At 39.6% G+C, this 15,280-nt stretch overlaps 1 protein-coding gene across 1 annotated transcript in view; it reads right to left on the bottom strand.

The window, feature by feature from the left end:
• The window catches only part of card11 (caspase recruitment domain family member 11), a 719,724-nt gene that overhangs the window by 270,835 nt on the left and 433,609 nt on the right, over nucleotides 1–15,280 (bottom strand). The window contains exons 16-17 of the mRNA XM_031893621.1: nucleotides 13,200–13,326; nucleotides 1,723–1,963 (exon numbers count right to left, since the gene is read on the bottom strand). Coding sequence (XP_031749481.1) covers nucleotides 1,723–1,963; nucleotides 13,200–13,326 — 368 coding nt within the window. The remainder of the gene's footprint in view (nucleotides 1–1,722; nucleotides 1,964–13,199; nucleotides 13,327–15,280) is intronic.

The following is a 15,280-nucleotide window of genomic DNA, read 5'->3' as shown; positions in this document are numbered from 1 at the left end:
CGCTTCCTCCTTCCGCCTTCCTTTCGCTGCGACTCCAAGTCCGGCGCATGCACAGTAGAGTGAAAAAGCCGACTTCTCTGTTAAAGTTCGGCTTTTCACTCTACTGCGCATGCGCCCGCAGCAAAGGAGGAAGCGATCGCTGCTACCCCAGGCTGGTGCTGTTTTCTCCATACAGGGGCACCAGCCCGAGGTAGAAGGTAAGCGATTCAAGTCACTTGGGGTTGCCTAACATTTTGGCACCCCCAAGTGACTTAGCTTTTCCTTCTCCTTTAAAGCATACAAGTTAGCTGGAACAGCAGTAACTTTCATCAGGTACAAATATGCAAATAAAGCATGCAACTGAGAGCCCAGCTAATCAAGGGTTCCCTTTTAATAGACTCAATTCTAGTATTATAACTACTGATGAAGGGGTCACTCAGGAGGAAATTCAAAAGAGATTTGAACATATAAAGGAAAACAAAAGATCCAAGACCAGATGGTATTCATCCTAGGGTATTAAACAAACTTAGCACTGTGATTGCCAAACCTCTTCACTTAATTTTCCAGGATTCACTGAGGTCTGGCATGGGGCAGAGAGACTGGCAAATTGCTAATGCGGTGCTGTTATTTAAAAAGAGTTCCCGTTCTTAGCCTGAAAACTATAGGCCTGTTAGTCTGATATCAGTGGTAGGAAAGCTTTTGGAAGGGGTAATAAGGGATACTTGAATACATTGCAAATCACAATGCAGAATATGTTGGTGCTTTATAAATAAATGTATACTATAGGATTGTGCCAGGATTGTGCATAACAGATCTTTTCAGACTAATTTAGTCGCCTTTTATAAGGAGGTAAGCTGGAGCCTTGATGCTGGAATTGCAGTGGATGTCATTTACTTGGACTTTGTTAAAGCATTTGATACAGTACCGAACAGAAAGTTAATGATAAAATTGAGTGACATTGGCCTAGAACATAATATTTGTAATTGGATAGAGAACTGGCTGAAGGATAGATTACAAAGAGTGGTGGTAAATGGAACATTTTCTAATTGGGCCAGTGTTGATAGTGGAGTACTGCAGGGGTCAGTCCTTGGTCTTTTGCTTTTTAACTTGTCTATTAATGACCTGGAGGTGGGCATACAAAGTACTGTTTCTATTTTTGCTGGCGATACTAAATTGTGCAAAACTATAAGTTCGATGCAGAGTGATTTGACAAAACTGGGCATCAAAATGGAAAATGAAGTTCAATGTTGAAAAGTGCAAAGTAACGGTAGAAATAATATAAACACAAGGTATACACTAAATCGTAGTGTGTTGGGGGTATCCTTAATTGAGAAGGATCTGGGGATTTTTGTAGATAACAAGTTGTCTAATTGAAGGCAATGTCATTCAGTGACTACTAAAGACTACTAGAGACCATGTTATGATCTGGTAAGGCCTCAATTTGAGTATACAGCGCAGTTTTGGAAACTGCCACAGGGACATCAGAAAATGATTTACTCGTATCAATTCTTTATGCTCATGTATGCCTTCTTGGTAATATCTTTTATATATACTGTTAGTATACACTGTTAGTTTTTGTAATTTAAAATTTCATATGTTTTTTCCTTGTTGCTCTACAGAGAATCCTTAGCCCAAAAAATTGATCAGATTCCCAGTTAAAGTATAACAGCTCATCACATTGTTTTCTGCTATTTTCAAGAATAAGATTGTATCATATAAAAACATACGCTAATGAACACATACCTGCTATAGCTAGGAATAGTGCCTGCTTCCAAATTCCGGTCAGTAAATGGATCAACTTTTGCACATAGCCATTCACACTTTCCTTGGTACATAGTGTCAAGGACATGAACAACCTCATCACAGTAAACAGACAGTGTGCAACTGTCCCACTGATTTGAGATGTTTAGATTTAAACGTATGTAGAATGAGTCTCCAGAAATAATTTTTCCTTCTTCTAAATCTGTGATTAATTTTCTGTATCCTATAATTAAAAAATGGCAGCAAATGTAAATGAATGTTAAATTATACACTGAAACAAAATTTATGTTGCTGAACAAGTCTAGAATATAACAGGGTAAAGATCTATACATATCACATAGGTCAGATTCAATTATTTCATTAACACAAGAAAACTTATATAAAAATATATTCCTATGGCAGATTGAATTAGGGAACACAATTAGGAGATGAGACTTTTTCACTGAACCATTTTAAAAAGTCACATTTTAAGAAAACCAGGTTCTGCAGGTAAAATAATTGTTAACCCCATTACACAATTAAAATCCAGTCCTCTATTTGTGGTGTTTCAAACTGTGCAGTAGGGTCTACTTGACCTTGCTTTTTTCCTATGTGAAAAAGAATCCCCCCCACAGACAGCTTAACTCCACTGGACTGACACAATTATGCAGATCTTGACAAGTTTATTCATAAAACTGTGAAAAATCTTCCATAAATAGACCAATTCAGTCAGTCAGAGAATATTAATCAACCAGGGTCAAGAGAGGCATACAAATGGCTGCTAACTGAAAACAGGAAAAACTGTTGAAGAAGGCAGGGGGTTAAAGGTCACAGCAGCTTCTGGAAACTACAGGGAGAGGTGAAGGACAAAATATATAGATATAATACACAATAAAAACTAAGTATAGAAACTGAGTTTGTGTGTAACATAACTCACTATTTCAAGTTTCAAGTTTCAAGTTTTATTGTCATATACAAATAACAATAAAGCATCATTACTGTAATGATATTTTTTGACCCGTGTTCCTCCCAACTTTACATAGACAAAAAAAAAATACAAATAATAAATATAATAAAAATGAGCAATAAAGGTACAAGTATTTACAATTAAAAAAAAATGCAATTAAATATTTGAAATTGTGCAGTGAGGATTTAAAGTGGCTTGCTTAAAGTGACACTGTGAAGAGTCCAGTAGTTTTGGGGAGTGTGTGTTAGGCAGAATGTCAGCAGTTCAGAAACCTGATGGCTTGTGGGTATTAACTGTCTCTCTATCTGCTGGTGCGGGTCTGGATGCTCCAGTACCGCCTGCCTGATGGTAGGAGTGTGAAAAGTCTGGGGCTGGGGTCAGAGAGGATCCGCTGCATCTTCCTCCTACAGCGCTGTCTGTACAGGTCCTGCATGGCTGGCAGTTCAGTTCTGGTGATGCGCTGTGCTGATCTCACCACCCTCTGCAGAGCTTTGCGCTCCAAAGCATTACAGCTGCCATACCAGGTGGTGATACAGCCGGACAGAATACTCTCAATGGTGCATTGATAGAAGTTTGTGAGTATTCTGGAGTCCATGCCGAACCTCCTCAGGAGCCGCTGAAAGATGAGCCACTGTCTTGCAGCTTTTGTGATCACACCACTGTGGTAAGACCAACTCAGATCCTCACTGATATTGATGCCCAGGAATCTGAAGCAGCTGACTCTCTCCACCTCTGCTCCCTCAATGTGAATGGGGGTATGGCCTCCTCCCTGCAGTCTCCTGTAATCCACAATGAGCTCCTTAGTTTTGCTGACGTTGAGCAGCAGATTGTTGTCCCGGCACCATGATGTCAGAGCTCTCACCTCTGCCTTGTAGGCCAACTCATCTCCATTAGATATGCAGCCGATGATGGTGGTGTCGTCTGCAAATTTGATGATAGTATTGGAGCTGTGTGTTGCTGTACAGTCGTGGGTGAACAGGGTGTACAGCAGGGGGCTGAGTACACATCCCTGGGGGGCACCCATGCTAAGTGTCAGTGTGGATGAGGTGATGTTGCCGATCCGAACCACCTGAGGTCTGTTTGTCAGGAAGTCCAGGATCCAGCTGCACAGGGAGGAACCAATGTTCAGGTCACAGAGTTTCATGACAAGTCTGGATGGTACGATGGTGTTGAAAGCGGAGCTGTAGTCAATGAACAGCATCCGCACGTACAGTATGTGTTTCTCTGGTCCAGGTGGGAGAGGGCAGTGTGAAGTGCAATTGCTATTGCATCATCTGTAGATCTATTTGACCTGTAGGCAAACTGGAGTGGATCAAGTGAAGCAGGGAGTAAAGATGTGATGTGAGCCTTCACTATACGCTCAAAGCACTTCATGGCAATGGAGGTGAATGCTACTGGGCGATAGTCATTTAGGCAGCTCACATTCATTTTCTTAGGGACAGGGATGATGGTGGTCCTCTCAAAACATGTTGGGACAGCAGACTGGAGCAGGGAAAGGTTAAAAATGTCTGTGAAGACATCTGCTAGCTCATGGGCGCAGGCTTTGAAAACACGACCTGGGATGTTATCTGGTCCAGGAGCTTTCCGTGTGTTTAACTTTCTGAAGTGTATCTGCCTGAGATATCTGAAGAGGGCGACCGTCCCCTTCCAACAAAAGCTCCTGAGATAGGTGTTTATCAAAGCGTGCATAGAAGGTGTTCAGCTCATTAGGTAGAGAAGCAGTTACCTCCCCCACTCTGCAGCTCTTTCCTTTGTAGTCTGTGATGGTCTTCAGTCCACTCCACATGTTCCTGATGTTAGAGTTGCTATAGCAGGACTCCACCTTTTTTCTGTACTGTCCCTTAGCTGTTTTTATTGCTTTCCTGAGTGCATACCGGAATGATTTGTACTCACTTGGGTCTCCGGATTTAATGGCTGCAGTCCGCACTCTGAGCGCTGCGCAGACCTCTCTATTAACCCATGGCTTCTGGTTGGGGTAAGTCCGTACATTAATCCACGGTACAATGTCATTGATGCATTTAAAGTCCGTTACGTACTCAGCGTTGTTGTTGATGTTGTTGTCAGCGGCAGTCCGGAAGACTTCCCAGTCCGTGATTTTGAAGCAGTGAGGCTTGTCTGACTGGTCAGTCCAGCGCTGAACCGAACACATCATAGGCTGCTCTCGTTTCAGCTTCTGCCTATAGGCTGGCAGCAGCAGGACCAAGGAGTGATCTGATTTGCCGAAGGCTGGTCGAGGGCGGGCTTTATAGGCATGTGCATACGGAGTGTAAACATGGTCCAGGCTGTTCTCACCACACGTTGGAAAGTTTACATGCTGGTAAAACTTTGGCAGAACTTTCTTCATGTTGGCTTTATTAAAATCGCCAGCCACGATAAAAGCAGCCTCCAGGTGTAATGTTTCCGATAGCATCAAACAGTTCATCCAGTGCCCAAGTGGTGTCGGCGTGGGGGGGAATATAAACAGTGGTACAAAATATTGCTGTAAACTCCCTGGGCAGATAAAAAGGTCTGCATCTGATCATAAGATGTTCAAGATCAGGAGAGCACCCAGACGAAACTGTCTGTACATCAGTACACCACCATTTGTTGGTCAGTACACACACACCACCCCCCTGGCATTTACCTGAGTCTATTGTTCTGTCCCTGCGGTGAATGGAGAGTCCCTCAGGAACATTGGCCGAGTGAGGGATGGAAGGGTCCAGCCATGTCTCTGTAAAAACAAAGACGTTGCAGTTCTTAATGTCCCTATGAAAAGTTATCCTGGCTCTTAGTTCATCCAGCTTGTTTTCCAAAGACTGAACGTTCGTTAGAAGAATGCTGGGAAGTGGGGCACGGTGTTGTCTGTTCCTCCCAGCTCTTTTCCCCCTTTTCCTCTGGTGTTTCTTCTGCCCAGGTAGCCAAGGTAAGTCACCTCTGTTCACAAAAAAGTCAGTCTGTGAAGGTCCGGATTGTGAATTTTGTTGAATGTCCAGGAGAGTCCAGGAAGCATCAACTTTTGTCAACTATCTGGAAAAAAAGGAAGTCACCAAAACTTCTCTTGATGGAAAAATAGACAATACAACTAAAATCCACTCTACGCAAATATGATAAACCACGCCATTCTAATATTTCCGAAGAGCTGAAGCCTACTACACTACAAACTCACTCCAATTCCAGATCAAGATCAAGGTCACCTCATCCTCCCAGGGGAATTAACCCCTCACATATCAGTGAAGATGAAATGTTATTTGAAACAAGATCAGCCATGCTTAATTGTGCCTGACCCACAAGGGGATGCTTTTCTCCCTGATAACTCTTCTCTTAGAGAGAGTATTCAGACATTTATCCTTTAGGAAAAAAGGAAGTTAAATATGATTAGATTGTATTGTTTAAAATTGTTATGCCTTTGTAGCTTATTATTTTATCTACCTAATATTGTTATGCTATTCGCATTAATTGTTAATATTGTTGAATATTTTTGCCCAGTGGATGTTATTACAAGTATGTTAGAGTATCAAATTCTGCTCTTGCTCATCTTTTCTGATATAATTCCAACATAAGTCTTTACCATTGAACATAGTTTCCTGGAATGCCAATGGATTAAATCATCATATAAAAAGGAAAAGTATTCCACAAAAATTAAAACGTTTTAAATGTGATGTAGCTATTTTTTACAAGAAACCCACCTGAATGAATCAGATAATGAAAAGTCAAAAAAGGGTCGGGTAGGAGAAGTTGTTTTTTCTCCAGCAGGTAATAAAAAATGTGGTGTAGCTATCCTGTTTCACCACAAACTTAATGTAGCTATACTACAATCAGTCAAAGATGAGCAAGGCCGATATATTTACGTAGAGGTACTTATTAATGATACTCCATGGCACTTAAGTTCTGCTTATGCTCCAAATAATGGCAAAAATGAATACTTTTCTTCACTTCCCCATACTAATCTAATTTTAGCAGGTGACTTAAATGAATCTTATTTATGGTCCCTTGACATAACTGACTGGAAATTTAAAGATCATTTAAAAAAATCTAAACTTTTACATGAATTCTTTAAAGACACTGGCCTAAATGATACTTGGAGAATTTTCCATCCAACAGAGAAAGACTTTACTTTTTCTCCTCTCCCCACAATATAGGAACTAGAATAGATTATATTTTGACGTCAAATAATTTACTAAGTAAAATTATAAGAGCTGATATAGGTAACATTGATATATCTGACCATGCACCAGTTTCTATCCAGTTCTCCAATTCAACAACATCTTAAAGTTTTGTTTCTTGGTCCTTCCCTAGTTCTTTGAAAGATAACCCTGACCCTGTTTCAAGATAGATGGGATATGTTTTTAATTGATAATAAAGACCATTTAGATAATGTCCCATTGTTTTGGGAAACTTTGAAAGCTGTGATTAGGGGAGAGATTTTATCTTTTAGGTCTCATTATTATCGTAAGGTACCAAAAAACTTTCTAAACTTAAGTAAACGGCAAAAAGATTTATATCTTCGCCTTAAACAATTTCCCTCTTTGGAGAATGCTTTAAAATACAAAAAAGTTACTGAAGACCTCAAGGCCTGGATTGACTTTAGAAACACCTTTTTTGCTTCATATTTACATGCTTAATATAGTAATTTAAATAACAAAGCTAATTATATGCTTTTCAATCTAACAAAATTACATGATAGACATACTAAACTAATTAGAATTAAAGATAAAAACTATGTATTAAACTAATGATCCCAATAAAATAGTTGATATATTCAAAAATTACTATGAAAAGCTATACTCACATAACAACTCTGAGACAAAGACATTGTTTCTTTCTAACTGCAAGATCCCCCAAATTTCTTTGGAACAATTAAAAGATCTTAATGGACCAATTTTAATTGAAGAAGTTACTTATGCCATTGACAATTTAAAATCTAGAAAAGTGGGTGGTCCTGATGGCCTCCCCCCACTTTTTATAAACTTCTGAAGGACTAAATGTCTCCTTTCCTAACTAATCTTTTTAATGATATTCTTCTATCCGGTAAAAAACTTCCTTCTAGTGAACTTTCTAGCCTTAAAGTTATACCGAAAAAAGATAAAGATCTTTCTCTTCCCTCATCTTATAGGCCAATATCTCTATTAAATCAAGATATAAAGTTATTATCAAAAATTTTGGCTGATAGATTGTCCCTGATCCTTCCTTCTGTTATCTCCGGAGCTCAAAACGGTTTTATTAAAAATAGATCAGGGGTTAAGAACATAAGAGCTTTACTTAATATAATATTTTATACCAAGAAACATAAGACTCCTTGCTGCATAATTAATATTGATGCTGAGAAAGCTTTCGATAATTTGATTTGGGACCATCTTTTCAGTTGTTTGGATTTATTTGGTATTAATGGTCCATTTTATCATTACATTCAATATCTTTACTCTAATCCCAATATTCAAGTCATTTTAGGAGGTGCCCAATCCAAACCTTTAAAATTTTTTAAGGGGACTAGACAAGGCTGCCCCTTATCTCCCTTGCTATTTAATATAGCTTTAGAACCATTGATTAGAGCTTTCAATTATTCTAAGGCTTTCCAAGGTATTACTATTAACAAGCAGCAACTTAAGGTACTAGCATTTGCAGATGACTTGCTGCTAATCATAAAAAATCTCAATAACTCTCTTAAAGCCATTTTTGATATGCTTGTGAATTTTCAGTCCTTTTCAGGATATAAATAAATGTTGACAAGACTTAGATAATGAATCCATTTGGCTCTATATCTAAATCCCTTTTAAAGAAGCTGCAATTAAGACCCCCAAAAACACAACTCAAATATTTGGGCTTAACTATTCCCATAGATTTAAATAAATTGTATTCCTTGAACATCACTCCTGCCATTAATAATATCATCTCAATGTGTAAAAAATGGATGCATTCCCCATTAAATTTAAAAGGCAGGGTGATCTTTAACTAAAACTTGAATCTTTCCTAAACTGATTTATTCTTTAATCAACTTACCTTTATTTATTAGACATTCAGATATTAGAAAGCTAGATTCTGCACTTGTGAAATTTATTTGGAATGAAAAAAAATCGAAAATAGCTTTGTCCAAATTAAGGGGACCTGCTAAACTTGGTGGACTAAAAATACAAAATTTTAGAACATTTAACCTGTCTGCTCTAACAAGATACCTTACTGAATGGATCTTTCAAAGAAACAAATACACCAACCCAGAAATAGAATTACTCCATGAACCTTATTCTGATATATTTTCTGGAGTAATTTACCAAGAGATATTAAAAGGAATCCTCTATATCGGGACACTATTTTTGTATGGAAATATCTATTCTCCAGACATGGCTTCAGTTACTCTCAAACTCCCTTCATGCCAGTTAAACTTCTATTGAAAACCTCTGACCCATTAAGGTCTTCTTCCTTTTTACTAACATCTGAGAAAAAAAAACATCATATTTATAAAAGACCTACTAGATCCAAACAATTATTCTTTAATTCCCTGGCCATTGTTTAAAGAAAAATTCAAGTTACTTGAAATTGATAAATACTTTTACTTAGCCTGCTAATGTGGTTTATCAGTGACTCACAATAAAGACAATTTCCTGGTCACTCCATATCAGCATTAAAATTGGGAGGCTCCTCCCACCCCCGCCTACAGCCCAGACTGTCCCTCCCTCTCAAAACCTTTAAGTACACCCATAGGTACCCATCTACCTCGTCTTTTTTCTTTCTGTCCTTGTCTACAGTTCCTTTAGGGTCTCTATCAGTTTGGATATATTCCTTAAGGTGCAATTGATGTTCCTTGGGTGAATTGGCAGAGAACTTCCGTTTTCCCTCCCCTTCTGGTAAAGTTTGGGAGACAGCGTGGTACGTTCCTGTAACTTGTCCTTGGATAAACCTTGTGGCTGTGCAGGTCATCAGATTTCAGAGGTAGTGGCATGGGGGTGACTTGGAAGTTGCTCGTGTCACAGGGGAATCCCTTTCTCTTTTGGCGCCAGTCTTTTTGCTGTAGCTGGTGTCCTTCTGCAGCTTCTATTCGGTTTGCATTCCAAAGACCAGAAATGAGGCACAATATGCGTTCCAAAGACCGGAAGTGCGTTCCAATTTGCGTTCCAAAGGGCGGAAGTGAGTTTGTGATGCCTTTTTCCTGCCGGGGGGTTTAAATTCTTGATGTTTTTAGTGCAAGTGTGTTCCCTGCTTTCCTGCCTGGTGGATTTTCCAGCTCCTGTTGCTTTTTCTGCCTCAACTCTCCTGCTCGGTAGGTGTTTTGCCAAAGAGTGTGTTTTTGTCTTATTACATTCTTTGGCTCATTTTTTCTTTGGTTTCTCTTAGTTTTTGGGGTACTTTCTGTCTTCCTTCATGGATTCCTCAGCCTCAAATGCCTCTGCCCTCCAAGCTCGGTAGGTCCCTCCTTCTTTTTTCATCTCCTTCTATTTCCCTTTTTTCCCTTCCTCATTACTGTTTTTCTCTTTCTTTCTTCAGCTTGCCACAAGATGGTCTTTCTAAAAAGCGCAAAGTCCAAGCTAAGACTCCATCTTCACCTGAGTGTGTGGGCTGTTTCAACACTCCGCTTATGGGGAGGAAGTTTTGTAGCTCCTGTTGGAAGGATTTTTGTAAGGCTTCTATTTCTCCTTCTGTGGAACCTGAGGCTTCCTATACATCTCGGGCTCAGGGAGATGCCTGGGCTTCGGAGGATTCTTCAAATGATGAATGTCTGTCAGCCTCTATGCCTTCAGAGGACTTTCTAGAGTCGGAAGAGGAATCTGAGGGAGCTCAGGATTCGTTTGATCTTTCTCTAATCTCTCCATTGATCAAAGCAGTCAAATTGACCTTAGGAGTGGAGCAGGAGTCGGATAGTTCAAAGACTCTCGAGGTTCTGCCTACTCCATCCAGGAGCCGCCAGACCTTTCCTCTCTTCCAGGAAGTATCGGATCTCATCAAAGCCGAGTGGCAGAAAGCCTCTAAAAAGGGTTCTTTTGTCTCTCAAGGGACAAGGTTTCCTAAATGTTATCCTTTTAAGGAATCCTAAGTGCAGGAGTGGATCATGGTCCCTTCTGTTGACCCAGCTGTCATCCATTTAGCTAAAAAGACTACCCTTCCCATAGATGACTGTTCCGCTCTTAAAGAGCCCATGGACAGACGTGTGGAGTCTGATTTGAGAAATAATTTTTTGGTTGCGGGGGCAGCTTGTAAGCCTGCTGTAGCCTTGATCTCAGTGGCCAAAGTTATGTCTTTCTGGATTGATGGTATTGACAGAGCCTTAGCGGAGGGTGCTGATGTCAAAGAGATCTCTTCAAGCCTGGCAGAACTTAAGCTGGTGGCAGGTTTTGTCTCAGAGGGTGCAGTGGATCTCACTAGGCTGGCAGCACATTTTATGGCCATCTCAGTCTCGGCTCGTCGGGCTCTCTGGCTAAGATTCTGGGCAGCCGACATGTCTTCCAAAATGAGCCTCTGCACTCTTCCCTTCGAGGGCCTTCGGTTATTTGGTCCAAAGCTGGATGATGTTATCTCTAAAGCATCAGGGGGTAAAATCCTCTTCTTACCCCAAGAAAAGAAGAAACAAAAAACCTTTCCTTTCAGGTCCTCCAGTTCCCGCGGTCCAGGGAAGGGCAGGCCATCTTATTCTTCTAGTTCAGCAGGAGAAAGTTTCAAGCCTTTTACCTGGAAAAGGGGTCTTGCCACCTTTCCTAAAGGAGACAAGTCAAGGCCTTCTCAGTCATCCAAAAAGTCTTCCTGACTAGCTGTCCGTAATCTGTGAGTTAGGGGCCAAGACCTAAGACGTCCAGAGGCCGTCCTCGGGAGGGGGGTAATGTTAGGATTGCAGGGTGAGTTGTTGGCTGACTGGTGAGGAATGAGTTAACATGCACTGGCCACGAAGCCTATCAGAGTCAGGCATAGGTTTCTTAAACCCCCTGCGTGCCCTTTGCCAGTTCAATCAAATCTCTCACACAGCTAGTACCTTTGCAAACTTTCAGCATTACCTGGGAGCTGAGCTGTGAGTAGTCACAATAGTTTCAAAACGTTTGCCTAGCAGCTTTTGTGCTGCCAACGAGTTACAGACTTGTTACTCTGTAAGCCAGCAGCTCTGCACCCAGGAGCTGAGCTATGAGTGTTGTTACAATTGTTTCCAAATCAGTCTAGCAGCTATCCTGCTGACAAGGAGTCAGACTTGCTACTTTGTTTCGGGTCTCAAGCAAGGGGATCCAGTAATAGTGTAACTTTTGCCTTATAACATAGTTTCTTGTAAGTCTGAAAACTTATTTTTGTATTTAGCTTTGTAAGGGATTGGGGCACAAGGCCCTTGTCCTGGGTTAGTAAGGGAAAAAGATCTGTGTTAGAGCCAGACAGGCTTAGGATTTGTTGTTTTCTTTATTTTTTATTTTGTTTTCCCTCTCCTTGGAAAAGCCTCAAATAAACTGGCCAAAGACCAGTTACTGTATATACTCAAGTATAAGCCGAGTTTTTCAGCATCCAAATTGTGCTGAAAAATTAACCCTCAGCTTATACTCGAGTCTCTCCAGCTAGCTACCTGATTCCCTGTACACTCTTCTCCGAGCCGCTCTTTCCTGACTCCTTGCTCCGCACACAGCGTGACGTCACACGCTCCCTGCTTTCAGCTCCGTTGTCTATGTGTCCAACCCACAACAGCACACTTTCAAATCCCCCGCAACTCCCCCCCGCTCCACACAGTGCTCGCCTGGCTCGATCTGTGTCCTCTGAGTAGGGGAGGGAAGCGCGCCTACTTCTCTCACTGAGATGAAATGAAATGCAATGCGCATGCGCCGCCTACAGTGTCCCGGTCCCATAGTCAGTGCAGGAGCGATGCATTATGGGAATCCTCTTTACCCAGCTCAGCGGTTTTTCTCCCTGTTTGGCTTCAGATCTTCTGAACAGGTGAAATATGGGGAGACTTAAGGGCACTATTGAGACAACCGAAGGTATGCCTGCATTTTGAGATTAACTCTTTACTAGCCTTTCCTACTCCTTTAAGCAAACAGAGGAAGTTTCTAGGGCTGTTTACTTTGGTATAGTAAAGCTTTCTGCAGAATAAATATAGTTCTAGATGGCACTAATGTGGCTAATCTATTGTCAGTAAAATGCCAAAATGCTTTCCTTCTCCTTTAATACAAAATTTAGCATCCAGGCTACTTACCCACAAAAACCGCCAAAACCACATAACACCAAATCTATGCTTCCTACACTGGCTTTCTGTCAAGTGGAGGATTAAGTTCAAAATTGACCTTCTTGACTTTAAATCTCCAAATAATCAAGGCCCTGTTTATCTGGAAGAGCTTCTGATTTCCCTCCTATTCCTTTGTTCTTCAGACTCAAGGTTCCCAGAGTAGCACTAAAATCCTTTGGATATTTTGCTTTCACATATTTTCTGGTTGTTTTTAAAAGGAGATTTAAGACATACCTGTTCACCCAGGCTTTTTGAATACAATAAGAAGCATCTCTTTAATCTGTAATGTATTAAGCCTTTTGAGTCCCACGGGAGAAAAGCGCTATAAAAATGTTATTATATCTGTTAAAGAATTACCTTCTTTGTTTAATCTGTAATGTATAGTAATCAGTCCATTACATCTTTGTATTGTCCAGTGAGCTTCTTCTTTAGTACAGGAATCAAATGGAATACACTGTTTTTTGCCTTTGATGTATCCATCTAACTGCAGGGCAAAAAGAAAAACAAGAATGATCAGTTTAGGTTATTTATTACATTGGTATATATTCTATAGTAAATGTTTATAATCATATTTTATATATACAGGTATGGGATCCGTTATCCGAAAACCCATTATCCAGAACTATCCAAATTACAGAAAGCCTTTTTCCCATATACTCCATTTTAATGAAATAATTCAGAATTTTAATATTGATTTCCCTTTTCTCTGTAATAAAACACAAGCTTGTATTTGATCCCAACTAATATATAATTAATCCTTATTGGATGCAAAATAACCCTATTGTGTTTAATGTTTTATTGATTTTTTTAGTAGATATGGAGATCCAAATTACGGAAAGACCCCTTATCCAGAAAACCCTTGGTCCAGAGCATTCTGGATAAAGTGTCCTATACCTGTAAATATATTTACTTTGAAACTGTGGTTTGGTGAACATATTTCTACTGTTATCAGAATAATCAGAAATAAATGTCATAGGGAGGCCAATTTATCAATTTCATGTTAAACAGTAAAAAAGCATTTACAAAAAAAGAAACTTTCATTTGCCCACTTTTTCATGCAGCAGCAGTTTTTTTTTCATTAATAAACAGCAACTATTGAAGGTTTTGGAATTATATTCTTGCATATAATCATGCTTTTCACAAATAAAGAAAAAATGCAAGCTGAAATTTTTGCCCATTGTGTAACACAGATTTTTGGAAAAGTTAGAAGAGTGGAAGAGTTAGGTTCTGTTTTTACACTTTTCTGATTCTTCACCCTTTTCCTCATTCATCGGCTTTCTTTTAACACACCATTTTATTTTTCTTCACTTACCCCTTAAATGCTCTGTACTTTTCTTGCCAACTTTTGTTCCTGTTGTATTTTCTAATTTAACAATTCTTTCTCAATTCCTCTTCTATAGGATAAACTCAGCTAAGCCAATTTATCAAAAATCACATTTTAAGTTTTCTAATTCAAAAAACCTAAAAATCTCAAATCTGCTCTTAATGTGAAAAAACTCAAGCGCAGTAAAATCACATTCAGTCACCATTTAGTGAAAACTGGCTACGAGTCTGACAAATTTTGATGTAAAAAACTCCCATTGACATGAACTCTCTTGCTTTAAGATGACACATTTTTAATCATAAAATGTTTTTATTTACTTTGCACAACAAGAAAACCATAAGAATGTTTCATATCATGGGGTGGGGAGGAAAGGAGGGTAGTGATAACAGAAGGAACTTCAGTGTTTTCTTCTGTACAGTAGAACTTATGACACATACCAAGCTAGACACTGTTGTGGTACTTGTCTTTGTTTATGGAGGAATGCAGTAGTTTACAGCACAATTATGTAAGTTGTATTTGTCCCCATGCCCTCTAGAGTGTTGTGTTACTATTATTTATGTAGAATATCTAAATGATTCTCTGATGTCATGTTAAATTCAGTTTCCTTGAAAACAGGGAAAGTAGGAGGTGTAGATAAGTTTCACATTCTGACAACTAGTGTTTTAACTGCAAAGAATATGTGATGTAATATATGTTTTCCATTACACTGTAACATAGGAAGGTAAGTTGAAAAAAGACATCATAAAATTCAACCTTAATGCCTATATATAACCTGCCTAACTGCTAGTTGATGCAGAGTAGGGCAAAAAAAAAAACCCCATCTAAAGCCTCTCTAATTTGCTGCAGAGGGGGGAAAAATCCTGCCTGTCTCCAAGATGGCAATAAGACCAGACCCTGGCTCAACTTGTACTAAGAGCTATCTCCCTAAACATAGAGTGGCTGAGGTAATATTAGAATTTAAAGACAAACCACATAATATAAAAATCAACATACTTTCTGGTACATTCTGGGATGTTTTTACCCAAGATAATCATCCCTTAGAGAATGTGTCTGCTAAGTGGTCTGTTTATCTACAACACTCTATATCCCCTTCGCAATTGGTTAAGTCTATGCA

The sequence above is a fragment of the Xenopus tropicalis genome, chromosome 9, assembly GCF_000004195.4.
Source record: "Xenopus tropicalis strain Nigerian chromosome 9, UCB_Xtro_10.0, whole genome shotgun sequence".
Classification (NCBI taxonomy): domain Eukaryota; kingdom Metazoa; phylum Chordata; class Amphibia; order Anura; family Pipidae; genus Xenopus; species Xenopus tropicalis.
Note: the sequence above shows the minus strand (reverse complement) of the source record. Positions and strands in the feature narration are given on the sequence as shown.